This window comes from Salvelinus alpinus, chromosome 3 (genome assembly GCF_045679555.1).
Source record: "Salvelinus alpinus chromosome 3, SLU_Salpinus.1, whole genome shotgun sequence".
Taxonomy (NCBI): domain Eukaryota; kingdom Metazoa; phylum Chordata; class Actinopteri; order Salmoniformes; family Salmonidae; genus Salvelinus; species Salvelinus alpinus.
In genome coordinates this window covers 57,148,059-57,175,842 of record NC_092088.1, presented here as the reverse complement: position 1 = coordinate 57,175,842, position 27,784 = coordinate 57,148,059, and the positions used below count along the sequence as shown (strand labels likewise).

The 27,784-nt window shown below is 40.6% G+C and overlaps 2 protein-coding genes across 5 annotated transcripts in view; both read right to left on the bottom strand.

Annotated features, from left to right (window-relative positions):
• Window positions 1-46: 46 nt before the first annotated feature.
• Window positions 47-17,204, bottom strand: LOC139570991 (cilia- and flagella-associated protein 36-like). Of its 3 annotated transcripts, XM_071393407.1 has the most exons (12): window positions 16,852-17,203; window positions 14,909-14,973; window positions 14,554-14,655; window positions 11,711-11,825; window positions 11,286-11,373; window positions 3,066-3,222; window positions 2,221-2,332; window positions 1,933-2,093; window positions 1,585-1,728; window positions 1,413-1,490; window positions 1,164-1,271; window positions 758-989 (listed from the first exon to the last, which is right to left on the bottom strand). In XM_071393407.1, exons 1-12 carry the CDS (start codon window positions 16,952-16,954, stop codon window positions 906-908), a joined length of 1,317 nt encoding a protein of 438 aa, XP_071249508.1. In that variant the 5' UTR covers window positions 16,955-17,203; the 3' UTR covers window positions 758-905. The 3 variants fall into 3 exon arrangements, with proteins under 3 accessions (XP_071249510.1, XP_071249508.1, XP_071249509.1); XM_071393408.1 differs by lacking the exon at window positions 1,413-1,490; XM_071393409.1 differs by lacking the exons at window positions 1,164-1,271; window positions 1,413-1,490 and having other exon boundaries at window positions 47-989; window positions 16,852-17,204.
• A 6,849-nt stretch (window positions 17,205-24,053) lies between these two features.
• LOC139570987 (inactive phospholipase D5-like) overlaps window positions 24,054-27,784 on the bottom strand; it is a 102,315-nt gene continuing 98,584 nt past the window's right edge. For both annotated transcript variants that reach the window (XM_071393397.1, XM_071393398.1), the window contains exon 10: window positions 24,054-27,743. In XM_071393397.1, coding sequence (XP_071249498.1) covers window positions 27,469-27,743 — 275 coding nt within the window. In that variant the 3' untranslated portion in view covers window positions 24,054-27,468. The remainder of the gene's footprint in view (window positions 27,744-27,784) is intronic.

The window sequence follows — 27,784 nt, the reverse complement described above, 5'->3', positions numbered from 1 at the left end:
AATGTATAATTGAGATACTGTCCCAACTAAAAAAGAGAGGACAAAATTACATGTATTTAACATTTAATTGAAATACCAAAATTCTATGGAGGAGTGCCAATACGGCCGACCAGATGCTTCAAAGTTCTCAATGGCCAATACATAGCATCAGCAATCCAGGGTTTATATACATTGAATTGAACCTGCAATACAAATGTGAACAACCTGCTTATTTTTCTGAATTGTGTTAATGCTACAACCCTTACATTTTTCATATACAGTAAAGTTTGTATATTTGTGTGCTGATCATTTCCTAATGCCTATTCACACTTAACAGGATGTATACCTCAGAGCATCTTATCTACAAGCATGGATAGTTAATTGCATCTTTTCATGCTAACCACCTGTCACAGACCAGTAGGTTTATTACACAAGATCTCTGGCAGGATTTACATTTAAAAAAATGTATTAAACCACATATTATACAAAGGGATAGTTCACCCAAATTACAAAATTACATTTTTCCTTACCCTGTAAGCAGTCTATAGACAAGGTATGACAGTAATTCATACATTGGTTTAGTTTCCCTGGCACTGTTACCACATGCTAACATTTAAGCATGTGTAGAACAAATCATATTCAAGTCATAGGACCAATATTATAATAGTTTGTGCATCATTTCCAAATCAGTGCCAGGGAAACTAAACCAAAGCATGGATTGTTGTCACCTTGCCCATAGACTGCTTATAGGGTAAGGAAACCAATGTGTCATTCCCTTTAAGACTATCAATAACCATTGAAATACTACATTCCATTACAAATGCACATTTCCTGTTGCCCCTTCACAAGCACAGTCCATCTCACTCCCAAGGAATTGATGGTCCAGTTTGACTACAGTTACACTCTGGGGGAGCTATATTGCAGTTTTACTTTTTGATGACTTCCTCTTTCAGTTTTTCTGCCAGATGTTTTCTTTTCTGCAACTTCTTTTTTTCTTCGACAGAGATCTCCTATGAAGAGAACAAAGTGAGTCAAATTTTGAACGGTAGGCCCACTAAATCTAGTCAAGTCGCACATATCAGCCATATTGACAGGCACAGGGCTGTAGCTACAGTAAGAATAGAAGCACATACGGAAGCAGCACTACAAAGTGAAATCAAAACGTCATCACTCAAACAGATCACCTTGGGCTGCTTCTCCTGTCCCCCCACAGGAGAGCTCACAGGCTGGGGTGCATTGACCCTCTCTTCCTTTATACTAGCACCACCCCCGTTCATTTTGGGACCATCATCCTTTGATTGGCAATGCAGCAAAAGAAAATGACGGGAATAAAGAGCAGGAGAAAATCCAAACTTCAAAAAGGGAAGAATGTGAAAGCAGACAAAACTGAGACTAAATATCAGGGGAAATCAAGAGAAAGGATTGAAACTCACTACTAAAAACAATGAGACAGGAAGACCAGAGTTGCCCCCAGGTGCTGTGCAGTCATCAGCCGAGGTGTGCATTATTATCTACCACAAATTAAAGCTGTTACGTGTGTCTTATGGAGGAGTACTACCCATATGTTTACAGGAAGAGACATAATAGAAGAAGGTGTGATGTTACCGGTGTGCTGGGAGTGGGTGCTGGGGTTTCTGGCGTGGCTGGTTTGGGTCTCTGCTCTTTTTTCATGGCCTGAAGCTTGTCCCTCTGCTGCCTCAGGTACAGTGCCCTTTGCTGGAGTTGCTCCTGCTGCTCTGCTGACAACTCCTGAACACATAGAGAAACACAATCCATCAGTTCTCAGTCTCCAACAAAACTGGTAATGTAGCATTTCAAGGTTTCCTTTCTATGTACTGTTGCTTGAGTGTATTTTTCTCCCACAATCAAGTTAGGAGGCTTTCATTCAGAGTGATTTATAGTCAGTGCATGACACACATGGCATGTATGGTATATGCAGTAGGAGAGACTCACTGTGAATGGCTTGGAGATGCCAGCCTCCTTACGTGCCTCCTCTATCCAGCCCTCTGCTGCCTGGCTGCTGCTCCCCTTCTCCCTGGAGACAACCGGAGGCTCAATGCCCTTCACTGGAACCCTCACTGCAGGCAGGATCCTTGGCTCTGAACTGTGCCGCTCTGCATCAACACATAACCATCTATTACTCATACACCCTCTGAAGTATATTCAACCTTTTAGCATTCATGTGCTATGTCTATACAGGAAAGGGGAACAGAGTAGTGTATACAGAGTCAGTACTATTACCTGATGGCAACTTAGAAAGGGCAGATGTGCTGGTCTTGGCTGGACTAATCTGCCCACCACCTCCAGCTACAGCAGGCTTCAGCTCCTCTTTCCTCTGAGATGTACTGTTCACCTACAGGGAGGGCACAGGGCAGCCATGTCATTGCATCTAGCTGTTCCAGTTCTAATGCCATACTGAGCTTCATAAAGTTCAGGTTGTACAGCTAACATTTATGGACGACCATGATAGACTACAGGTCTAACAGTTCAGTGCACACAATCTGCTATTGCATAACTGGGGGGGGGGGGGTTGCATTGCCATTCACCAGTGCGACAGGGCTGTTGGCCCCCACTGTTCCCCACCTTCGCATGTGCAACATACAAGAGTTGTCACATATCCCACATTAGGTTAATATACAGGCTAAAACACCACACTGTAACGATAATGCAGCAAAAACAGTGTTACAAGTCAATGCTTTAGTTTATAGGGACACAAGCCTCTTTCTGAGATGACTTTGATTGAAAAAACAGCCATTGTAGTAAGGAGAGTCCATGTCCTTGAATAGGGCTGGATATCTGCCAGATCATGTACGGCTCTGCATTAGTAGATTGATGTGACTGATTGAAGACCATCTAATAACATGATATGTAGCCTATGCAGGGGCTGTAAGCAGCTGGCTGCAGCACTCATCACTACCCCTTTGTGTTGATGCTAAATTACATAGCTCAGAAGAATACTATAGCTCCGAATACATGACATAGGACACATTTATCACACTCTGAAGAAAGGCAGACAAAGAGTCATTGGTGTTTATTCTTTTTGTATTACATCACTCCAATGGGTCAGTATTAGATTCATAACTCACCTTGTTGGTGGTGTTTGTCTGTTGAGTGGAGGCGGTCGTCTGGATGCTGGCTGCTTCTAGAAGTGGCCTATCAGAGCAGCTTCTGGACGTGGAGCCAATCTCCTCCTCTGACTGCAGTCTCAGAGCCATCTCTTGGTCATACTCATCCTTTGACATCCTGTGCAAACATATAGAGGGATATATGTTTAATATCAGTAGATTAATCCCCTATTCTGGGCCTAGATAGTCGCATAACACCGATGATAAGAGAGGTTACTTTACGACAAAGAATGTGAATGTGTTACTTGTAGTTGAATAAAGGTTGGCCTACTGCCAGTCTTAAACAACATACAGTACATTAACCCACAAAGTACTGAAGTATGAGTGTTATAAAGACACTATAAGGCCCAAAGCTGGCATGAGTCCAAGCTCCTGTCCTTAGTGATCACCTTGCTGCCACTCACCATCATGATCTCTTAATTGAATTGATTAGCAGCTTAATTCAACAAGGATGAAACTTTCCATCACACAGGATTTGAAGAGAACAAAAATGTTGCAACATTTTCGATGAGCATAGCCGAGAACATAACTTAATATGAGAGCAACATAGGCCAAGTGGTCTCTACGCAATATGTGCTATAAAATAGGCCTAGCTCTTGTGAAGCACATCTCAAAGCTCTGGGTAAACTAGGAATCTAATGCCCCGATTAGACCACTTACAGTCAAAGCATGAAGACGCATCACATAGATCTATAACATGTCCCTCTGAGACTGCAAGTAGACAATCAGGACCAAAGAATGGTGGGTGGGGCCAACCCTAAAACAAAATGATAAAAACAATTCTCTCCATTGCCATGGAGTGTAAACCCTTCAATTTCAGTGTAACACTAAGGAGCTTAGTTCCCTATGGACACACAACCTTTAGTGCTGCACTTCGCTTAGCTTCAAATGCAGAAATCCCATTAGAGATAGAGCGGCTTATAGAACAAGGAAGATATAATCTTGGATGATTTGGCACTCACTGATTTACTACACAGCTATCTACTACGAAACATGACGACACAGACACATGGGTTTTCAAGAATGACTAAAATAGTGAGACCAGTATTTGTGTTGTTCCTGGCTATACATCAAATGTCATTTCCGCTCACAAGCTGATACCTCCTCCGCCTCAAACTGTTGTTTCCGAAGTTTTATAAGTGTTTGTGTCAACACTTGCTACCAACTACCTAGCTAAGTTGCAATGGAGCCCGCTTCGCCTGGAATAGCTAACGAGTGTTTCCAGCTCTGTAGAAGCTGTGTTTATTACGCTCTTGTCCAGGACAATATTGACAATCCGGAGTTCCAATGTGGCAATTGTTTGCTAGCGGAGGATTACAGGAATGAGGTGGCTTTGCTTAGCAAGCAAATCTCAATTCTGCACGAATTTATGGGGAAAACGCCGCTTGGGCCTGATGGATGTTTCCCCGCCTTGTCATCTGTCCCTATTCGAATGGCCTGTGCTACCTGGAACTAGCCTGCCAAAGAAGTCGTCTCCATCTGCTTCTCCTCCTCCATCTTGTAATGAAGTAGACGAGAACAGCAAGAAGACTGTTCCAATCAGCGCTGGTCCCATGTCACAAGTGGCGGAAACCGAAGGCAGCGGCATGCTGCTAAGTGGATAGGAATGACTGCGAGAGGGTCGGAGCAGATTGACATAAGGAATAGCTTTGCTGCACTGGTGCCTGATCTACCTGCGCCTTCATTGCTGGGATTGCTGGTATTGACTTGTGTTGGAATTATTGTAATCTAAAGGAGACTTTTAGATTTCTTCAAAACAATCCAAAACTTTTATTTAATTACTGCAGTAATGGAGCTGGTCGGTAATCACCCCTGGAGGTGATCACTGAGAACTCAACGAGCTGGTTTGAGCCACAGCATTTTATAGCAAAGTCCATCCCCCTTCAGTCTACATGACAAACAACAGATGTATGGAATGGGTCACAAGGTTAAGACTTGTATGAAAGATACTTAGAATTCACAGCAGGCAATATCTCATTGTGTAGAGACCAGGGTCTGTCCCTGGAGTCATCTCTCCCTGGTACCTTATAGAACAGAAACATTAACTCATGCTCTAGAATGCAGGTATCACCCAAAGACATTGTAAATCTTCTAGAGGCCCATCCTCAGTAAAACACACACAGATGAGCGTTCTAACAACCATTTGATGCAATAACAGCATTATAACATAATCTTGTAAATTCCACCATACTCTAACTACGCTGATTCCAGCAACGGCTTCGTCGTCGAGTTCGGGTCCTTTCCCTCTCTCTGGATCTGACGGGGCACTGCCTGCTGTGGGAGGTCTGGACCTGTCGCCGGGAGCAGCGGACGTACGCTATCCTGCTTCTTGTGGATCCGTGAAAAGGTTCAACTAATTGTGTTAGGGGTAGGAATGGGCGGATTTCTCCATTCCCTTCTCAGGCCGTTGTATAGGGCAGTTCAATGGTGAGAAATGTCTCAGTCCCTGGAGTAAAAACGTTGTGCTATCTAGGAGCACGAGTACAGGACATCAATAAGCTGCCCCCAAACATTTAAAACTTCAGGAAATTGAGTTTCATGGTTCATGTGGGATTCAATGACATTATGAAGGACAGCTCAGAACAGCTGAAGATGGAATTTAAATAAACTGATTGTGTCACTGCTTGACACCAACAAACGCCCCATAATATCTGGCCCTCTGCCCTCCCTAAATTGTGGCATTGAACATTTCAGCAGACTTTTAGCCCTCCATAACTGTCTCTGAGACTATTGCAGCTCTGCGGGTTTAACATGTATCGACAATTTTGATACCTTCTGGAAACAATGCTCATTTTATAAGGAGGATGGGATCCACCCAAATCATTTTGGTTCCTGGATCCTTTCACAGCATTATAAGGCTGCATTGAGACGATTACTTATCAATGACCCCAGCTCAGTTAATCCCTACCATTGTCATAATGCTTCAGCAAATTTACATTATCCCAGGGTCATTGGAAGACACAATGTACTGTAAGTAACCTAATTTATGTCCCTCTAACTGCCCTGAATGCCTCTGCTGATCCCACAGCTATATGCAGTAATCATGTGCCTATGGATCAGAGTTATACTGTTAGCACTGAGGTGGTGTGCCCTAGTAGGAAGTCCACTGTGTGCAGCTCACCCTGCACCAACATACATAGCATGAGTATGTCTAATTCTGCTAAGCTTTCCAGTGAAGAAAACAATCAAGCAGTCCAGAAAGTGCTAAAAATAGCCCACTTTAACATACATGTAGCCTAAGAAACAAGGTTCATGAAATCAATAACTTGCTAGTAACAGATGACATTCATATTCTATCTCTGAAACTAACTTAGATAATACCTTTTATGATAGTGGTAGCAATACATGGTTATAACATCTACAGAATTGCCAATGGCTGCAGTGTTGCGGTCTATATTAAGAACCACATTCCTGTAAAGCTTAGAGAGGATCTCATGTTAAATACTGTTGAAGTAATATGGCTACAGGTTCATCTGCCTCACCTAAAACCCATTCTTGTGGGAAGCTGGTATAGACCACCAAGTGCTAACAGTCAGTATCTGGATAATGTGAGTGAAATGCTTGATAATGTATGTGATATCAACAGATATTTTCTGGGTGATTTCGATAATGACTGGCTTTCATCAAGCTGCCCACTCAAGAAACAGCTTCAAACTGTACCTAGTGCCTGCAACCTGGTTTAAGTTATCAGTCAACTACCAGGGCAGTTACAAAGAGCACAGAAATTAAATCATCACCATGTATGCATCACATCTTTATTAATGCAGCAGTAATTTCCTTTAAAGTAGTATCCAAATCCAACAATATAGTAGCCATTTCTAGGAAAACCGAAGTTCCGAAGGCTGGGCCTTTTTTAAATATTTTGCCTCAAATGACCTACCCAAATCTAATTGCCTGTAGCTCAGGACCTGAAGCAAGGATATGCATATTCTTGATACCATTTGAAAGGAAATACTTTTCTAGTTTGTGGAAATGTGAAATTAATGTAGGAGAATAACACATCAGATCTGGTAAAATATATATTTTTTTAATTGTACCATCAGCTTTGAAATGCAAGAGAAAGGCCATAATGTATTATTCCAGCCCAGGCTCAATTTAGATTTTGGCCACTAGTTGGCAGCAGTGTATGTGCAAAGTTATAGACTGATCAAATGAACCATTGCATTCCTGTTCAAAATGTTGTATCAAGACTGCCCTATGATCATGGGGACACCGATCCTGTAGAGGTTGAGCGGTAATACAACACATTTTGTAGTGATTCTTATGTTGATGACACATTTATGAAATTGCTTATCCCAGTTACTAATAAACATGCACCCATTAAGAAAATGACTAAAAACTGTTAAATCCTCTTGAATTGATGAGAAATTGTATGGTTGAGAGGGATGAGGCAAAAGGTATGGCAAATAAGTCTGGCAGCACAACCGATTAGCAAATATACTATAAATTGAGAAATCATGTGACTAAACTGAATAAAAAGAAGAAACTATACTATGAAACAAAGAAATTATGTAAAAAGCCTTGGAGCACCTTAAATGAAATTCATCACAAAACCCACTGATATTGCCAACTACTTGAATAATTTGTCATTGGCAAGATTAGCAAATTTAGGCATGACATTCCAGCAACAAACGCTGACACTACACATCTGATCAAATTATGAAAGACAAGGATTGTAATTTTGAATTTCGTAAAGCATGTATGGAAAAGGTGAAAAAATTATTGCTGTCTATCAACAATGACAAGCCACCGGGATCTGACAACTTGGATGGAAAATTACTGAGGATAATAGCAGACGATAATGACAGTCCTTTTTGCCATATCTTTAATTTAAGCCTACTAGAAAGAAAGGGTGTGCCCCCAGGCCATGGAAGGAAAAAAAAGTAATTCCCCTACATAAGAATAGTAAAGCCCCCTTTACTGGCTCAAATAGCCGACCTAATAGCCTGTTACCCATGCTTATTAAGTTTGTGTTATACTTCAGTGCGGCTTTTTTGACATTTGATCATAGTCTGCTACTGGAAAAACGTATGTGTTATGGCTTTACACCCCTTGTTATATTGTGGATAAAGAGTTACCTGTCTAACAGAACACAGAGGGTGTTCTTTAATGGAAGCATCTCTGACATAATCCAGGTAGAATCAGGAATTCCCCAGGGCAGCTGTCTAGGCCCCTTACTTTTTTCCATTTTTACTAACGACATGCCACTGGCTTTGAGTAAAGCCAGTGTGTCTATGTATGTGGATGACTCAACACTATACACGTCAGCTACTATAGCGACTGAAATGACTGCAACACTTAACAAAGAGCTGCAGTTAGTTTCAGAATGGGTGGCAAGGAATAAGTTAGTCCTAAATATTTCTAAAACTAAAAGCATTGTACAAATCATTCACTAAACCCTAAACCTCAACAAAATCTTGTAATAAATAATGGGGAAATTGAGCAAGTTGAGGTGACTAAACTGCTTGGAGTAACCCTGGATTGTAAACTGTCATGGTTAAAACATATTAATACAACAGTAGCTAAAATGGGGAGAAGTCTATCCATAATAAAGTGCTGCTTCTGCATAAACAGCACTATCAACAAGGCAGGTCCTATAGGCCCTAGTTTTGTTGTACCTGGACTACTTTTCAGTCGTGTGGTCAGGTGCCACAAAGAGGGACTTAGGAAAATTGCAATTGGCTCAGAACAGGGCAGCAAGGCTGGCCCTTGGATGTACACAGAGAGCTAACATCAATAATATGCATGTCAATCTCTCCTGGCTCAAAGTGGAGGAGAAATTGACTTCATCACTACTTGTATTTGTGAGAGGTATTGACATGTTGAATGCACCGAGCTGTCTGTTTGAACTAGTAGCACACAGCTCCGACACCCATGCATACCCCAAAAGACATGCTTTTGCATGCTTTTCAACCGATCGCTGCCCGCCCGTCCAGCATCCCTACTCTGGACGGTTCTGACTTAGAATATGTGGACAACTACAAATACCTAGGTGTCTGGTTAGACTGTAAACTCTCCTTCCAGACTCACATTAAGCATCTGCAATCCAAAATTAAATCTAGAATCGGCTTCCTATTTCGCAACAAAGCATCCTTCACTCATGCTGCCAAACATACCCTCGTAAAACTGACCATCCTACCGTTCCTCGACTTCGGCGCTTTCATTTACAAAATAGGCTCCAACACTACTCAACAAATTGGATGCAGTCTATCACAGTGCCATCTGTTTTGTCACCAAAGCCCCATATACTACCCACCACTGCGACATGTACGCTCTCGTTGGCTGGCCCTCGCTTCATACTCGTCGCCAAACCCACTGGCTCTAGGTCATCTACAAGTCTCTGCAAGGTAAAATCCCGCCTTATCTCAGCTCACTGGTCACCATAGCAGCACCCACCCGTAGCAAGCGCTCCTGCAGGTATATCTCACTGGTCACCCCCAAAGACAATTCTTCCTTTGGCCGCCTTTCCTTCCAGCTCTCTGCTGCCAATGACTGGAACAAACTGCAAAAATCACTGAAGCTGGAGACTCATATCTCCCTCACTAGCTTTAAGCACCAGCTGTCAGAGCAGCTCACAGATCACTGCACCTGTACATAGCCCATCTGTAAATAGCCCATCCAACTACCTCATCCCAATACTGTATTTATTTATCTTACTCCTTTGCACCCCAGTATCTCTACTTGCACATTCATCTTCTGCACATATACCATTCAAGTGTTTAATTGCTATATTGTAATTACTTCGCCACCATGGCCTATTTATTGCTTTACCTCCCTTATCCTACCTCATTTGCACACACTGTATATAGACTTTTTCTACTGTATTATTGACTGTATGTTTGTTTATTCCATGTGTAACTCTGTCACGTTCCTGACCTGTTTTCTGTTGTTTTGTATGTGTTTAGTTGGTCAGGACGTGAGCTGGGTGGGAATTCTATGTTGTGTGTCTAGTTTGTCTGTTTCTATGTCCAGCCTAATATGGTTCTCAATCAGAGGCAGATGGTAATCGTTGTCCCTGATTGAGAATCATATATAGGAGGCTTGTTTTGTGTTGGGATTTTGTGGGTGTTTGTTTCCTGTCTCTGTGATTGTCTGCACCAGATAGGTCTGTCTCGGTTTTTGCACATTTTGTTATTTTGTATGTTGTTTGTAGTGTTTCACTTGTTCTTTATTAAACATGTTTAACACTAGCCGCGCTGCACTTTGGTCCAATCCTTGCTACTCCTCTTCAGATGAAGAGATGGAGGAAAGCCGTTACAAACTCTGTGTTGTTGTATGTGTCGAACTGCTTTGCTTTATCTTGGCCAGGTCGCAGTTGTAAATGAGAACTTGTTATCAACTAGCCTACTTAGTTAAATAAAGGTGAAATAAATTTAAAAAATGCCACCAGAGGTCTGGAACAGACTATGGGAGGCACACAGTACTGCATAGAGCCATGGCTACATGGAACTCTATTCCACATCAGGGTAACTGATGCAAGCAGTAGAATCAGATTTTTATTTTATTTTAAATAATATATATATATATAAAATACACCTTATTGAACAGCGGGGTCTGTGAAGGGACACAAACACAGGCACGATAACATACGCACTGCACTATACACACATGTACACATGGATTTTGTGTTGTAGATATGTGATAGTAGAGTAGGGGCCTGAGGGCACACACTTAATGCGTTGTGAAATCTGTTGTGTATTTAATGTCATGTTTTTAAAATCGTTTAACTGCCTTAATTTTGCTGGATCCCAGGAATGGGGATCCATAATAATACAAATACATTGATCCCCAAAGATGACATTGGATTTGCAACCAGAGCAAACACCAGCACACTGTACAGAACACAAACATCAAAATGGATACTTTTGTAGTCAAGTGCATTAGCATACATAGCATAATGCTTAGAGACAGGAGTTGTTCATGACCAAATGTCCTGACCAGGAAAGCCTCCAGACCCTGGTTATAGACCATCATTGGAGCTTTTTCAAGGTCTAAGGATGTGCTCAGGAAAAACTATGGGCCCTATGTATGCTCCAATGAGTAAAGGAAACTACACAAAGGCCTACATCATTGATGAGATCCTGATGAAAAAACTTTTCTTATAAAATTACATCAATAAATTCCAGAGTCACAGTGCATGTATGAGATTGGGTGGAAAGGCCTCAGTTCTATATCTCTTACTTGAGCACCTCCTGAAGAATCTTCAGCTCCTGCTGCTCCAGCTCACTCATGACATCTGCTCCATCTGTGAGACACTCAGGCAGAGCGCCTACACACACAGGAAGGGTAAACATTAGAACAAACGGTTTAATTGGTGTCGTTTTAGACGGTGTTGGTTCATCAGTACCATAGTGTGTGTGAATGTAGAATGTAATCAGGTATGGTAAGCAAGCATTAGGACTAGGGCTGCAAAAATATCAAGTCACTTTCCCATATTTTCTACAGAAATCCCACTTGAAAGATTCAGAGAATCAAGAGAATAATCAGGAAATCCAGAATCCTCCAAACAAGACTTCTGGAAAATCTGGACATTTTTGGAAAGTTATAGGATTCTGAAACCCTAATTGGGAGTTGTGTGACAACTGTGACAAGGCCAATAAGCCTACCATTTCTCTCTTTAATGACACGCAGCGCCTGGAGCTGCAGCTCCATATTCTTCTGTACCATGAGAGCCCTGAACATCTGGAAGTCATCTGTGGCCAGGACGGGATGGAATACAGCCTGTATCAAGGAAAACAGGACAGGAGCAGAAAACAGTTAGGGCTATCTAACAGTAATTAGGATGGACATTGAACAAACAGTCAAAAATGGGTTAGTAACAAGTTAATAACAAGCACTAATAATTTTCAACATTATCTAACTATTTTGACTAGATCATGTTTGTACTTTCTACTGCCTCTGGGTGTGCACTCTTGGCAGTTGGCACTGTCATTGTTACAGTGGGCCAACAGCATGGTTAGGGTTGAAACTAGCGCTCTCTCTCTATCACACACACCTGATGTCTTTTTCTGGCCCAGGTAAGTCCCAGAAGGCACCGCTGGATCTGGGACTAAGTAACACTCTCCATCAGGAATAGCTCCCTTGAGCTGTTCCTATATCTCACTAACCCAATTCAGGCCTGGCCCACTAATCCTGTCATAGATCAGGTCTACCTGAATTCCAGAAGCTAACCGTCTCAGGCTCACAACCCAACATCACCAGATGGAGAAACAATACATTATCAATATGTACTGGAACTATTTCCTATTGTGTATTGTCATGCAGGTCCATACATTCTTTGGCCATGGAGTTGAACATGATGGGACAAGTTCCTCAGTCCTCGACGAGGAGGAAGCATTTCAAGAAGATCTAGGCTGTAAATTAACTTGAATGTTTTGCAGGAGAGCATTACATACTGACCAGACCGCTCGTGTGCGTATGTCCGCGTGCATGTTGATTTTGTCCACCCACACCAGACGCGATCAGGACATGCAGGACACGCGATTATTTGACATGTTAAATTAAAAGCTTATTTAACGCGTCAAATAGTGTTATTGTCAAATAGTGTTATTTGACGTGTATCTTTTTTGACACGCAATGACCCAAACGGCGTTCCATAGTATGTCGTGAAGCTAATAGCAGTGATGCCATTACCGTGTAACTCCGGTAGGGCAACATCTAAAAAATAGCGCACTTGGTAGTGTGTACCGGTGCTCAACCAGTCGCGAAAGCCAACATCAACCACAAAAGAGAACGGTTGATTGTCAAGGGCAATGAATTCCATTATCTTGGCATTAATGGATTTAGCCTTTGAGTTGTCTCGCTGAAATGTTCTTACTCTTTCAAATGACTGCTCGATCCACACAGCAGACATTGTGGGCTAGGTTAGGAATGCTGTGTTGCACGTGTAGCGCAAAATTTAACGTGGCGTCATTACGTCATGTACCAACGTTATAGGTATGCACGTCTGCTTTGACATCGATTTTGCACATCAGCATTAAACTAGACATCGGGCCGATACCAATGTTGGCATTTTTAGCTAATATCGTCCGATTCCGATATGTTCGCCGATATATCATGCATCCCTACTCTGAACCAACTATATTAATTCGGAGACAAGTCGAAAAGCATTAAACATTTATGGCAATTTAGCTAGTTTGCTTTTGCTAGCTAATTTGTCCTGAGATATAAACATTGGGTTGTTATTTTACCTGAAATGCACATGGTCCTCTACTACGACAATTAATCCACAGATAAAAGGGTAAACCAAGTTTGTTTATAGTCATCTCTCTTCCTTCAGGCTTCTTTTTTGGACTTTATATGGCAGTTGGCAACCAAGGTGCATTACCACTACCAACTGGACTGGAGTGTGGACCTCAGTTCATCTTTTAAATCACCCACGTGGATATATGTTCCTAAAAACCAATGAGGAGATGGGAGAGACTTGCAAAAAAAATGTCATAATATTATGTCCCCCCAGTTCTTAAACCAAAGTTGCACCCCTGGGTCTACAGGATAAGTGATTATTCTGGCACAAAAATAAACACTGTAAACATAGTTTGTTTACCTACACACACCAAATGTGCATAACCTAGGCTGACTTCTAGTGCAAGAAGAATCACGGTTTGAATGTATCTCAGAAACCTGGTAATTGAGTTTGATTGGATATGGCCCAAAGTTACATGTTTAAATGGTAACAATATAATAGAGCGTCCTAAAAAAAGTAATATCCCATATTAGGCTACCTCAGTGGCGTTTTTAGGGACACTAGCACTGTCCACTACTCCTTCCTGCTCTGTGCAATAATCATCCCAAATGACTTGATTAGCTTCCAGTTTAGGTAATCCCTATGAGCAGACCTGAAAATTGACACTTGGCTTCATCAGCAAGCAACAAGGCCTTTGGGATGTCAAAGAGCTAATCTCTACTGTTAGAGGTGTTAGATCTGAGACGTCAGGTGTAACATTACATTAATAAGTCATCACTAATGAATTCCCTCACATACAGGAATCATTTAGGGGCCATGGGATGTTCTTCACTGAACCATAACAAATACATGACAGGCTATATGGCATTAATGGTGCATTAAATGAATTATCCTGAGATGGAGGCTATTGAATTCTGCCCGGATACAGAATATAGCCTGTTCAGTAAGGCCAGAGTCCAAAGTAAGAGACCAAGAGCTGGCAAATCTCCAGCAACCATTGGATGTCATCATCATAATACAAATCCCCTAGATATTGGTCATCACAAGAGGCAAGATGGAGCAAGTGGCAGAGCAGAGTGGCATTAATCCTGTATCTAAAAAGATGCCTTACATTAAAAAGACAACTCTCCTACTGTGCAATTGTTTGTAGAGGTTCTGTTATCTGAAACCATTTGCATTGTAAAACTGGCCCACTCATCCATCTAAATCTGCGTATCTTGCGTATTTGTGGCAGCGTATGAAAAAGATGATTATCGCGCTTACCTGTAAGGTTTTGGACTTGGCGAAAGGAGAGGAGCATGCCTCCAAAAACTGCTGCTCATTGATGCCAACCTCTTGCATGTAGGTTTCTAACAACTTCTCCACCTGAAAATAAATGTGGCTACTTGCATCACTGTTTTCCAAAGACAAAACATGTGATGTTAAGACACTGAAAAACTTTTCATGACTAGGCTAACTCATCCATTTCACATTTTGATTTAGGTCTACTTGGAATTGTAGATCCAAAGTATTTGTATTTAAGATGCATGTGTAACGTTAAATAATCAAAATAAGAAAACTTGCACAATAACCCAATGCATATTAATGTTGCAAGCCATTCTAAAGACTAGCTACTCACCAAATGCTTGTACTGCTGATGGATATCTGTGTAAGTCAATTTATTCTCATCTTCGTCATCAAAAACTGAAATAAAATCCAAATTGGTGAACTATGCAAACTTGCAGGCATAATCCCAATTAAACAACTAGGGGGACACTACCTACATTATGTATTCCTGATTTGCAGCTGTGTTTTTTAATCCATCGTCTTAAACAATAGCAACAAACATCAAGTTTACATTTTCATGTGTGCCCATCTAACATCGGATTACAAAAGTTAGGCTATAGTAGCCAGCTGCTGTCTTCTATAACATCTATATATAATATATCTACACACACATATATACATATACACACACATATATAATTAAATGTATAGAAATGCAATTCATAGAACGGACAAATAATTGTCTTAAATTGGGACTCGCATTCTATTCCTATGCATTTTATCCTATCCAATATGCAAAATCCTGATCATTTTTTAAAAACTGGCCCCTGGCACTGGGAGGTTTGGCAACTGAGGTGATTGTTATTTTGGTTAAGCACCGTTGTTGCTACAGTGTGTCAGTTCCACACACGAGTGTCTTAAAGGAATGGTAGCTAACTAGCGTGAGCCAGACAGATTAGCTAGCTAGCTTCTTTGCATCAAAGTACTAATTTAGAATTTCCAATAATTGGATTGATGTCACTCAAACATGTGAAGCACTGATGCATTCCAAACAATGTAAACAACTGGGGTGTATTCATTCTGTGCCAAAACAGTTCTTAAATGGATGCAAATTAAACAAAACAGGGCGGGACCTATCTGAATTTGTCCAATAGAAACAAATGTTATGGTCTATTTGCTTCTGTTTGGTTCTTAAAATGGTAAACGGTTTCAGTAATGAATACACACCTGAACTGGGGTATAATCCAATGATATTTATAAACCCTGGATTGCTGATTCTATGTATTGGCCAAGGAGAGGCTTTGAAGCCACCGGTCTGCCATATTGGCACTCCCAAGAAGAAGCAGTTCTCCATAGGAACGAATGGAATTGTACAGTATTTCAATTAAAGGACAAAATGACATGTATTTTTTGTGTTAGTGGGGACAGTAACATTAGAACTTTCAAAAAAATTATACTTTAAGGATAATGTTTTTATAGATTTGTATTTATGTTTAGCATACATAATATTATTTAAAAGTATGCATTATGGTGTCTGTAATAAAATACGTGGCAAAACAACTGTATACATTAATAAATGAATTTATATAACTTCCAAAATATTTTTTTTTACGTTAGGGGAGTGCCAAGATGAGGCCCCGTGGCTTCAAACAGCACCCCATGTCAGCCATCTAGTGTGTATATAAAATATTGGTGTAATCATTATTCCAACACTTTAATTAAACTATTGAACAAAGCACGCCATTCCATGATTTCAATAAATAAATAAAAATAAAGAATATACCATTTTCATTGTCCATGGCACGCTTGGTTGGTTCAATAGCTATTGACGAGAAAACCCGAATATCCAATCTAACCGGACCGTGTACCTAACGTTACCAGCTCTCTGAAAAGTCGGGTAAACAATACTTTCCAGTGGATATGTTTTCTTAAACTGAAGGACAAACTACACAGACAACCGGTAGAATAAGTTGAAATATAATTTGATTAAACATTCTGGCTTGTAAGGAACATTTACACGATTTTGCACACAAATGTATCGGGCTGTATAGTTAAATTAGCTAGCTATACTGTACCAATTAAATTGTGTGTTACAGACTGATTAAGAGAGTAAAATCTAACAACAGTTAACGTTAGCTAGCTAAAGTACTCAGAAAAGCCTTCTAACGTTAAGTTAGCTGGCTAGCTAGCTAACTCGGGTGCAAAGCATTGATTATAGCATGTGTAATCCTGGTCCTATAAACCCTTTAATAATTTCCCTTATGGTAAAAACATATATAAAATAAATGGCCTTACCTGTACATTTGTTTTCCATGAAGTCCGTAACTGGTATGACCCATTCGGGACTTGACAAATATCCAGCGATGCTCTCCACAACCCACTCGCTGTCCTCAGCCATGTTGGCTAATAACACCCTATAATATTCTTCAGGCGAGGAAGTTTAGCCCTGAAATTGTACAACAATGCACAACTGAAGTCTAAGGATCCATACATTTGTTGAGATCTAGCTAGCAAGCTAGTCCATTGTTATTATCCCTCTCCGTAACATGTTTTGGTAGCTGCATAAAATCTGAAAAAGCGTACTCATGAATTTCGAAAGGGTTGACACCTAATCGGTCCCGGTTCCTATGGTGACCGATTACGTTCTACAAGTAGAACAGTCGGTCAAGTGAGAGCAGTGGGAGTGTGGATTGACAAGGCTGGAAGAGAGAATGAAAGGGGTTTTCACAAGAAAAGTGTGTATATTGTTCTATTCTATTGTTGACACTTAAGTCTTATACATGACACTGATTATTTTTGACCAAAATGTGAATTTCTGTTCATATAATTTCTGGGATATTTTTTTCTCCCATCACTCACAGCCGATCATATTAACATTTGATGGTGCTTTCAACACAACCGGGAACTCGGAAAAAAACGAGGTCAAAACATGACGTCAGTGGTCAGAAAGTCGGAGCTCTAGAAAGATGCCCTAGTTCCCGACTTGGAATTCAGGGTATAATGACTGTTCAAAACGATTTTTCCCAGATGGAACTCGTTTTTTCCCCAGTTCCCAGCTGTCTTGAACACACTGAAGTCTAAAGTCGGAGATTTCCGAGTTCCCAGTTGTTTTGAACGCGGCATTATTGTCTTCCTCTGACGTCATGAGCCCAGCTAGCCTATCTTCATACTGTACGGTCTTTGCGTCAGGATTAAAGCTGAATGTTTCTAAATGTGAAATCTTATGTTTATTTGACTCTGATGATAAAGAAATATAAAATATTCCTGTAAAGGACTGTGTTAAATATTTACAAATACATCTGTCAAAAAACCACTTAGTCAGAGAACATTTGAATTTCTCTCCTAAAATTAAGAATATATTCAATAATTGGCTACAAAGAGATCTTTCTATACTTGGCAGAGTACTTCTGTCCAAGGCAGAGGGACTGCCTCGTTTTGTGTACCCCTCATTATCGTTATGTGTACATCCTGCTACTTGTAAAGAGATGAATAAGACCTTTCTTGACTTCATCTGGAAAAATAAGTCTCACAAACTAAAAGAGTCAGTCCTTTCTAACAAAAGAGCTGAAGTCGGTCTAGAAGTGTTGGATTTTGTTGACATAAATAACACGTTCAAGATAAACTGGTTGAAAAGATGTTTGATCAATACTGATTCAAAATGGTATTTCATTCCAAATAATGTGTTTAAAAAGTTGGGAGGTCTTCAATTTTTACTGAAATGTAATTATATTCCTGAAAGATTACATGCTAAATTGGCTAGGTTTCACCAACAAGCTTTAAAGGCCTGGAAAATATGTTTCCTGCACAATTTTTTCCCACAAAAAAGCTATTTTGTGGAATAATTGTACTGTAAGGAATAAGTCATTGCTCTACCCCAGCTGGAATGAGAGGAATATTGACTTTGTTCGTGATGTTTTTGATAAACAAGGGTAATATTCTCACATATGAACAATTTATAACATTGAAAGAGTTTCCAATACCTTTCAGAGAGTTTATTTCTGTGGTCAAAGCCGTTCCCAGTGGTCTAACTACACTAATGAAAAGTCATCTTAGCTTTTGGTAATGATCACAAAGTTTATCCAGAACTCAGATTGGAAGACGTGGGCTTACTTGAGAAATTTTGTTGTAATAAATATATAAGACAAATTCTTCATTCACAAAACCAACTCACACCGAGAGGAAAGTTTTTCTGGAACATTTTTATTCCTGACATTGTCTGGAAAAATGCATGGTTAAGGCCTTACAAATATTGTATACCAAACAAAGTTAAGGAAGTGCACTTCAAAATTGTGCATAAGATATATGCATGTAATTCTATGATATCCAAATTTGTAGCAACAGATGATATCTGTGTTTTCTGTGAAATAGAAGGTGAGAATCTGTCTCACTTGTTCTTTGAATGTAAATTTGTGTCAGAATTTTGGGAAAACCTTGCAAAATACTTATTTACCATTATGAACACTACCTATGTTTTTGACATGAAAGATATAATATGTTACTATTGCAAAGATAACAAGACCACTGAAATGATTGTGATTTTTTTATTCTTGTTGCCAAATACTTCATACACAAACAAAAATTCCCAAATTCTATACCAAAATTACACATTTGTTTTGATTGAATTCAACTATTTTATTAAAACATTAACCCTAGTGAACAATAACAAGAATAACATTTTCCTAAATCATTACAATAAGATTTTTTCAGAGTGATTACAATTGCACTAGAATTGTTTATTTTTTAAACATTTTTGTTTGTTTCAGTATTTTCTCGTTAATACCTGCATTCTGTTTTGTATGATGTAAGAATGTAAATTGTTGATCTGTATTTATTTTTTTATTCAATTAAAAAAAAATACTGTACGGTCTTTGATACTGCTGCCCATTTAGTGCTAGTGCGCATGTGTAGTAATTGTAGTAAGAAAAGTGGCAGCAATCATGAAACCATAGTTTCTAAACCCAGAGGCACAACATAGCGAGACTTCCGGGAACGCTTGCGAAGCAGACCAATCAGACCAGGCTAGAGTTTGGGAAGTCAATGAGAGAAGTTGAAAAAGTATTCCTTTTAGTTGTTCATTTGCTCGAAATCTAAAGGCACAACCTAGATTTGAGCCATTGTCTTAAGTAATTGAACATGTTATTACTCCAACCTCGTGAAAGTGATATACTGACACGTTTTCATTTGCCAAAAACGTTATATTGAAGGAGTGCCTTTGATTTGACGACTATTTTAAAAAATGATATGTTTTACCTTTATTTAACTAGGCAAGTCAGTTAAGAACAAATTCTTATTTACAATGACGGGCTACACCAGTCAAACCCTAACCAGGACGCTGGGCCAATTGTGCACCGGCCTATGGGAGTAAAAGGCACGCAGATGTCTAATTCGGTGCGAGACTACCTTTAAAGGCTGACTAAACCGCTCTCGCGCGCCAACGAGCGTCTCCGTTACCAAGGGCTAAAATAGAAGTCAGTTCTATTTCTGACGCAGATCGCACTGCAAGTCCTGCCTCTCCCATCTCCTCATTGGTTTATAGAAGCAGGTACCCACGTGCCATCTCCTCATTGGTTATACCCACGTGGGTAACTATAAAGACGAACGAGGTCGGTGGTGGTAATGCATTTAATTTATGATAGTTGCCAATCGCAATATAAAGTCAAGAGAAGAAAAAGCATAGAAACGATTCGGTTGACCGTTTTATGTGTGGATTAATTGTCGGAGTAGAGGATTTTGTGCATTTCAGGTAAAATAACAACTCAATGTTTATATCCCAGGACAAACTAGCTAGCAACAGCAAGCTAGCTAAATAGTACAAATTAGCTAGCAAGTGCAAGCTAGCTAAATTGCCATAAATGTTTAATGCTTTTCAACCTGTCCCCAAATTAATGTAATTGGTTCAGAGTTTGTTTTGATATTTTAACCTGCGTGTCGTGATCGCGTTTGTTGTGGGGGGACAAAATATATTTATGCACGATGGCGCACACACGCAACCGGTTTGGGTTCCGTGTTAGACCAAATTACGTGTTTCCGCGCATGAGTTTAGCTAGCCAACGTCGCCATGACGTCAACTATAAGCGTGATCGGGGATTTCTATTGGAGAAGCAGTTTCTGCCTATCTTCATACTGTACTGTATTTGACGAAACGGCCAATTTATGCTTGATCCGAAAATGAGGTCGGAGGCGCTGTATAGATTGTATGACGCAATTCCGAAGCCTCTGGAGGCACACAGAGGACAAGATGAGCTCAATACCACATCGCCACGTGCCTCTAAAAATGTGTACCAATGATGAGGGTCCCCAATTGGTTGACGGTAGGCGCGGGCGGGAGGTCCTGTATAAACACAAACTCACTTCCTTGACAACTTCCTTCAGAACTGCTCTGCAATGCTCAGAGAAGCACAAGAAGTATGAATGTCCTGACTTCTGCAGAGGCTATATCACAGTAAATGCTGCAAGGCCAATGCAGAAGTTGGATTGACTGTGCAGCGCCTTTAAGGTGAGAAGGTTACATTAAAAAGCCAATTTATGCTTGATCCGCAAATGTGGTCAGAGGCTTGTATGGAGGGTGTGATGCAACTGTGGAGCCTCCAGAGGCATGCAGAGGCCAAACCAAGCTCCGTACTGCATTGCTGTGCCCCTCTCAAATTTTGTAACTATGCCTAGGGCTCCATGTAGCTACACATTGACATGAGAATTCTGTTCATTGACTACAGCTCAGCGTTCAACACCATAGTGCCCTCAAAGCTCGTCACTAAGCTAAAGACCCTGGGACTAAACACCTCCCTCTACAACTGGATCCTGGACTTCCTGACACACCGCCCCCAGGTGGTAAGGGTAGGCAACAACACATATGCCACGCTGATCCTCAACACGGGGCCCCTCAGGGGTGCATGCGTGCTTAGTCCCCCCATGACTGCGTGGCCAAGCACGACTCCAACACCATCATTATCTTTGCCGAAGACACAACGGCGGTAGGCCTGATCACCAACCGCAAGGCGCTACAGAGGGTAGTGCGTACGGCCCAGTACATCACTTGGGCCAGCTTCCTGCCATCCAGGACCTCTATACCAGGAGGTGTTAGAGGAAGGCCCTAAAAATTGCCAAAGACTCCAGCCACCCTAGTCATAGACTGTTCTCTCTGCTATCGCACAGCAAGTGGTACCGGAGTGCCAAGTCTAGGTGCAAAAGGCTTCTTAACAGCTTCTACCCCCTAGCCATAAGACTGTTGAACAGCTAATCAAATGGCTACCCGGAATATTTGCATTGACCCCGCCCACACTTTTTTTTTTACACTGCTCCTACTCGCTGTTTATTATCAATGCATAGTCACTTTACCCCTACCTACATGTACATATTACCTCAATTACCTCAACAAACCTGTACCTCTGCACATTAAATCAGTACCGATACCCACTATATATAGCCTCGTTATTGTTATTTTATTGTTTATTTTGTACTTTAGTTTACTTTAGAATTCAGTAGATATTTTTCTTAACTCTTATTTTTCTTAACTGCGTTGTTGGTTAAGGGCTTGTAAATAAGTATTTCACGGTATGGTCTACACCTGATGTGCTCGGCGCATATGACAAATGCAATTTGATTTGATTTGATTGGTTGACGGTAGGTGGGGGCGGTAGGTCCTGTATAAACAGAAACTCACTTCCTTGACAACTTCCTTCACAACAGCTCTGCTCTGCTCCGTGAAAAGCAAGAAGTTGGAATGCCCTGACTTCTGCAGAGGCCATATCACAATAAATGCTGTAGGGCTACTGCAGACATTGGACTGACCATGCAGAGCCTTTTAGGTGGTGGAGACCAACCAGAAACTGAAGAGGAAGCGAGACACCCCACTCCATTTTTTCTGGTTACATTACAGTCAATGAATTAAGCAGACCAGACCCAGCTGCTATTGCATTGGTGTCTATGAGATAATCTCCCTGTTAAGCAGACCAGAACTGACCTTTTTTAAATGGTAATCGGCCTGAGTAATCGGCCTTCATTTATTCACCATCTTTGGACCAACTACAGCACTGCCCAATTCCCTGCCATTTCGCCAATGCAGGCAGTGGGCACGTTCCACAGCTAATAAGCCGAGGCGATGCAACAACCAATGGTTGCGTGCCACGTCATCGACTGACAAATTGCTGTAACGTGGTTAGCTGATACTTAAAATACCTATCCAGGCAAAGATCTGTCAGGTGTCAGCAAGGTCTAAGAATAGGAACGCACCCGGTGACTCTACTTCAGTCAGAAGTGTCATTTTTTGGGGGTGCTGGGACACTTTCTTCAGCTATGATCCCAGCATGAACCGGCACAGTTTGCCCATTGGTTGTTGGGTGACGTCGCTTCACCTGAGAAGAGGGAGCGCACCTAGCGTCGCAAGCCGCCTGAGCTCACTGAACTTACATGGATATCAGTGTAGCTCTAACAGAGATAGGGTGTGTTCCTCTGCCCAGGCATTGCTGACGCATGCCAGATCTTACAACACCTGGACAGACATTTTAAGTATCAGCTAGCCACATCATGTTATATGCCGTGTTCGCCTGCTAGTCAGAACTAGGAAACTTGTAAATGTCCGACTTGCCAACTGGTTGAACGTGGCACGTGTATAACTACAACCAGTTAGCAAGTCTGACATTTCAGAGTTTCCTAGTTCCGACTTGCATGTGAACACGGCAATAGTAATCTGTCAGTCGATAACGTGGCACGCAACCATTGGTTGATGTATGCAACATCTGAGCAGGGGAACCTGACCATATTCTATATAATGATGAGATGGTCTTGTCTCCACCCTAACAATGGGAGTTGTTGTTGCAAAGGCGGAAAAGGCAGGTGGGAGGAGGTGGGAACATTCTAGCCAATGAGAGGCCAGATATGCGTGTGAACCAACAACTCCGATATAAAATAGTTTTTCTTGAAAAAAAGAAGGAAAAGTTGCCGAGATGCCATGTGCGTCTAACCTGGGTACCAGTCTCTTTACCTAATCCACTCCCTGTACTCCATGTCATGTGCCAAAGCAATAACAAGGAGTGGACTGGTATTCAGACTAACATGCATCCACTTATATCAGTATATTCGTAACAACCTAAACATTACGAAACTTCTATTTGATCAAATAACCCTCACTCAGCAAATTAGCAATACAAATTTCAGTTGACCAAATCCGGCACTCTCTCATAGACCTCCGTCCCCACTTGTTCTGCATAGGCAGATTTTGACGGGAGTGGAGCCTCTCACTTTGCCTCTTCCTCTCTGGTGGTAATCAGTCTGCTAATTACGAGGCTACTGAGCTCCCTCTATGCCTGAATAGGGTGATTGAGTCAGTATACTTAGCCTAGTTTCATGATTGAGAGCCCTCACCATCCCCACTCTTGAGATAGGGTTCATTAGTTCATAGGTTAAACCCCCACAGTTTAAATCACAAGTAATCTGAAATGGATAGTCACTGAGGTTGGACTGGACAGTGACATGTACAGGCTCTGAATAAAACCACAATACAATGCCAGAACACTTTTTATTAAGAGTACAAATTAAAAGTATCAATTAGATACAGGCATCAACAAGGTTATACAATAAATATACATTCCTTTTGTATTTTGAAATTCTATCATTTTAAAAGAAGGCTCTGTCTATTGTACTATACAGTTCATAAAGGCAGGGCATACAAGGAGTGAGTATGCCGAAATTGAGCAAATTAGATGCAAAACAGAGATAGCATAATGTACACTGATTGGACAAAATATTATGAACACCTACTCTTTCCATGACAGACTGACTAGGTTAATCCAGGTGAAAGCTATGATCCCTTATTGATGTCACTTGTTAAATCCACTTCAATCGGTGTAGATGAAGGGGAGGAGACAGGTTAAAGAAGGATTTTTAAACTTGAGACAATTGAGACAGGGATTGTGTATGTGTGCCATTCAGAGGCTGAATGGGCAAGATCAAATATTGAAGTGCCTTTGAATGGGGTATGGTAGTAGGTGCCAGGCTCACCGGTTTGTGTCGAGAACTGCTACGCTGCTGGGTATTTCACGCACAACAGTTTCCCGTGTGTATCAAGAATGGTTCACCACCCAAAAGACATCCAGCCAACTTGACATAACTGTGGGAAGCATTGGAGTCAGAATGGCCCAGCATCCCTGTGGAACGCTTCGTGGGGCCGAGGTGTGCAACTCAATATTAGGAAGGAGTTCTTAATATTTTGTACAGTCAGTGTATAATCAATTGGTGGGACATATTGTCCTCCAGAGGGCAGTAATTGTACTTTAATAGACGGTAGTGAAATTAACATCTTCAGTGTTGTGATGTGATGCAATGTGCTTTTGAATGAACTGTGGTCACCTTGACCACAGTGTTATCCTTCCAATTATTATTTTAATATTACAATCATACCTTTAATGAACAGATTTACCAGTCAGTAGTAGCCTATGACATGTTGGCCTACTGTGGATTTACCAATCTAATGTAACATCTTGAGAAAACAACACAGGAGACAATTCTAATCAAATGTAGGATATCTGTCTAATCCACAATTTAATTATTTCAGACATCTTTTGTGCCTGTTTGCAGGTAAGAGGAATAGCCTTTCCTCAAACTAACTCTAGGTGGCAACAGTTAGTCAGGGACAGTTTATAGATTGTATCTGGGACTCGCCCCAAATTTGGTTTGCTCTGATCTGTTCTTAATTAGTTCGATGTATAGGTTAGTAATTGTAAGTCGCTGTGGATAAGAGCGTCTGTTAAATGACAAAATATGTAAATGTTAATCCCAGCATTGCTACATCAAGAGTAATACAGTGACTGAAGATTTGTCAGCAATAAGTGATAAAAAGTGACAAAGAGCACCCGAAACAGAGTCAATATTGAGGTACTCTTTAAACAATATTCGAAATAGCCCACTCTGGACTGTTGCACCAAAAGCAGCCAGATGCCTTTGACTCCCTCTTTTTGATAAGAGGACATAGTTAAAGGGTAAATTGTTGTACAGATATTTACTCTCAGATTAAACTATTTTAAGAACATTGTCTGGCACAAGTGCAGTGTACATCATAGACGTTTGTTAATGCTACATTTATGTTCTGGTTAACACTGACAATATTTTCAGGAAGTGCATTGTTATTTTGTCAGTCTACTATTAATATTTTTCCTGTATCAAAATAGGTACAGATATAAAAGAACCCCAATGAAAACAGATTATGTGCAAAGACAACCATCTGTAACCATAGAGAAAGTGTTGTCCCATTATATTACTGTAAAAAGACAATGAAAATACAGATATAAGACATTACAATTAATATAAGTATAATGCCCATAAACCACCACAGATAGGCTATTACATACAGAATTTCTTAATTGGCGTGACATAATCATAAAAAGATGTTAACAACTCCTGTAGTTGATCATCTTTGATGATCAGGTGCAAAGCTTGTATCATGCGGGTGATGTAAAGAGATGCTGTGGTTATTTTCTCTGTCAGTGTTAAGTTAAGCAATGCATGCGGTCTTATTTCAAAACATGTCCTTAGGGGAAACTGGAAATGGTGTCTAGCAGTCTTTAAAAATTCATGCTATTGATCTTACTGACTGAAATCCCCTTCAACAACTGTTTTTTCAATATCTGGTAAATAAGTCAACATCTGCTTCCAAAGAGAGCTACAGTTGTACCACTCGTTAGACACCTTTTTCCAGCTGAGTTATACCAGAAAGAAACCCAATTATCCATGAAGACCGTGGGAATCAATTTCCAATATTCCATTAGGTAAATCATTGTCTAGTCTTGTCACTTGACCAAACGAATACCTTAGACCTTAAATGGCAGCTCAGCACCTTCCAACGTTAGTGTGCTATCGACCTCTGTTGCTGTTTCTCTGTTTATCATATGACAGCATATGACAGTGGTATGGTAGCATATCCATTTACAAACTAAGTAAAGCCCAGGGAAGTTGTGTTTCTGTAGTGATGGTTTTCAATACTTTCCAATATAATCAAGGAAGCAAGACACCTTTTTACAGAAATGTAAATTTCATGAAAAATTCAGTAATAGATCAATTTCTTGATCATGTTAAAACAACACAAGAGGCCTAAAGCTCTATTTAAAGTTGAATACATATCTAGTTCTACCCTTTTGAGTGTTTCCAACAAAGACAATATACAGAATATAATAAAATATGCAACGTTTTTTTTCATCTTAAAATTGGTTAATGTATCATAATCCTGGAAATTTAGTTAAGATTCCGAGATCAACCCCTGGCATGGTGATATTAAACATAATCAAGTATACATTCTAGTTGATACCAAAACAGGATTTTAGATGCAATACCAAAATATATTGATGCCAATGGAGCATAATTGTCTGTACTCTGCAACAATAAACACCCGAAAGCTTATGAGTCAGATGAGATCAAGACATGCTTCTGGTAGTCTGTTATTTTCCCATTCGGTTTGTTTGATCAGCTGTTGTCCAACTGACAAATGGCACCTGTTCATTTGGTCGAGGCTGAAGGAATTCTGCACTTTAAAAATGAATATTGAAGACACAAGGTAAACATCCTTGGAGTATAGATTTGTATAGGATATACTGTATCTCCACAATACTGTCCATGCTGCTCCAACTGTGTTTTGGTCAGAGAGGGTTTTAAAGGGTTGTGATAAATTATGACATTATTGGTAAAATGGATTAAACAATTAACTATATTTAGGTTTGGCAATCAATAGAAAATATATTAATTTCATCAGTTCCCTGCCCATGTCTTATGTAAGAAACAGTCATAGAGGATGAAATAAACAGCAGACGTGATAGAAAAACAAATATTACCTAAAAACAAGTTGTAACCGATTTCAGCATTCAAACAGTTATTTTTCTCTTAAAGCCTGCATAAAACAGTCTTGTAACACACCACATGTCTTTGGATTCAGAAGGAGCCATTGGGACTCTCCTGACTCCCACTGCTCTCTGGTGGTTGAGTGATTTTGAGATGTGCCAGTTGGTTGAGCTGGTGCTTGTTGCAGACTGGGATCTTGTTAGCCTGCAGGCTCATGGTGTGGCGTGAATACCAGTCCCGCTGGAACGCAGCCCTCACCTGTTCCACCAACGTTGAGTTCCTCTCCTTCAGCCCCTCTGCCTGACTGATCACCATGCCTGCTCCAGCGTTGAACATAAACTCATTCCCCACCCAGTCAAAGTTCCCTATGGGACAACAGACACCCACCAAAGCATTAATCAAAAGT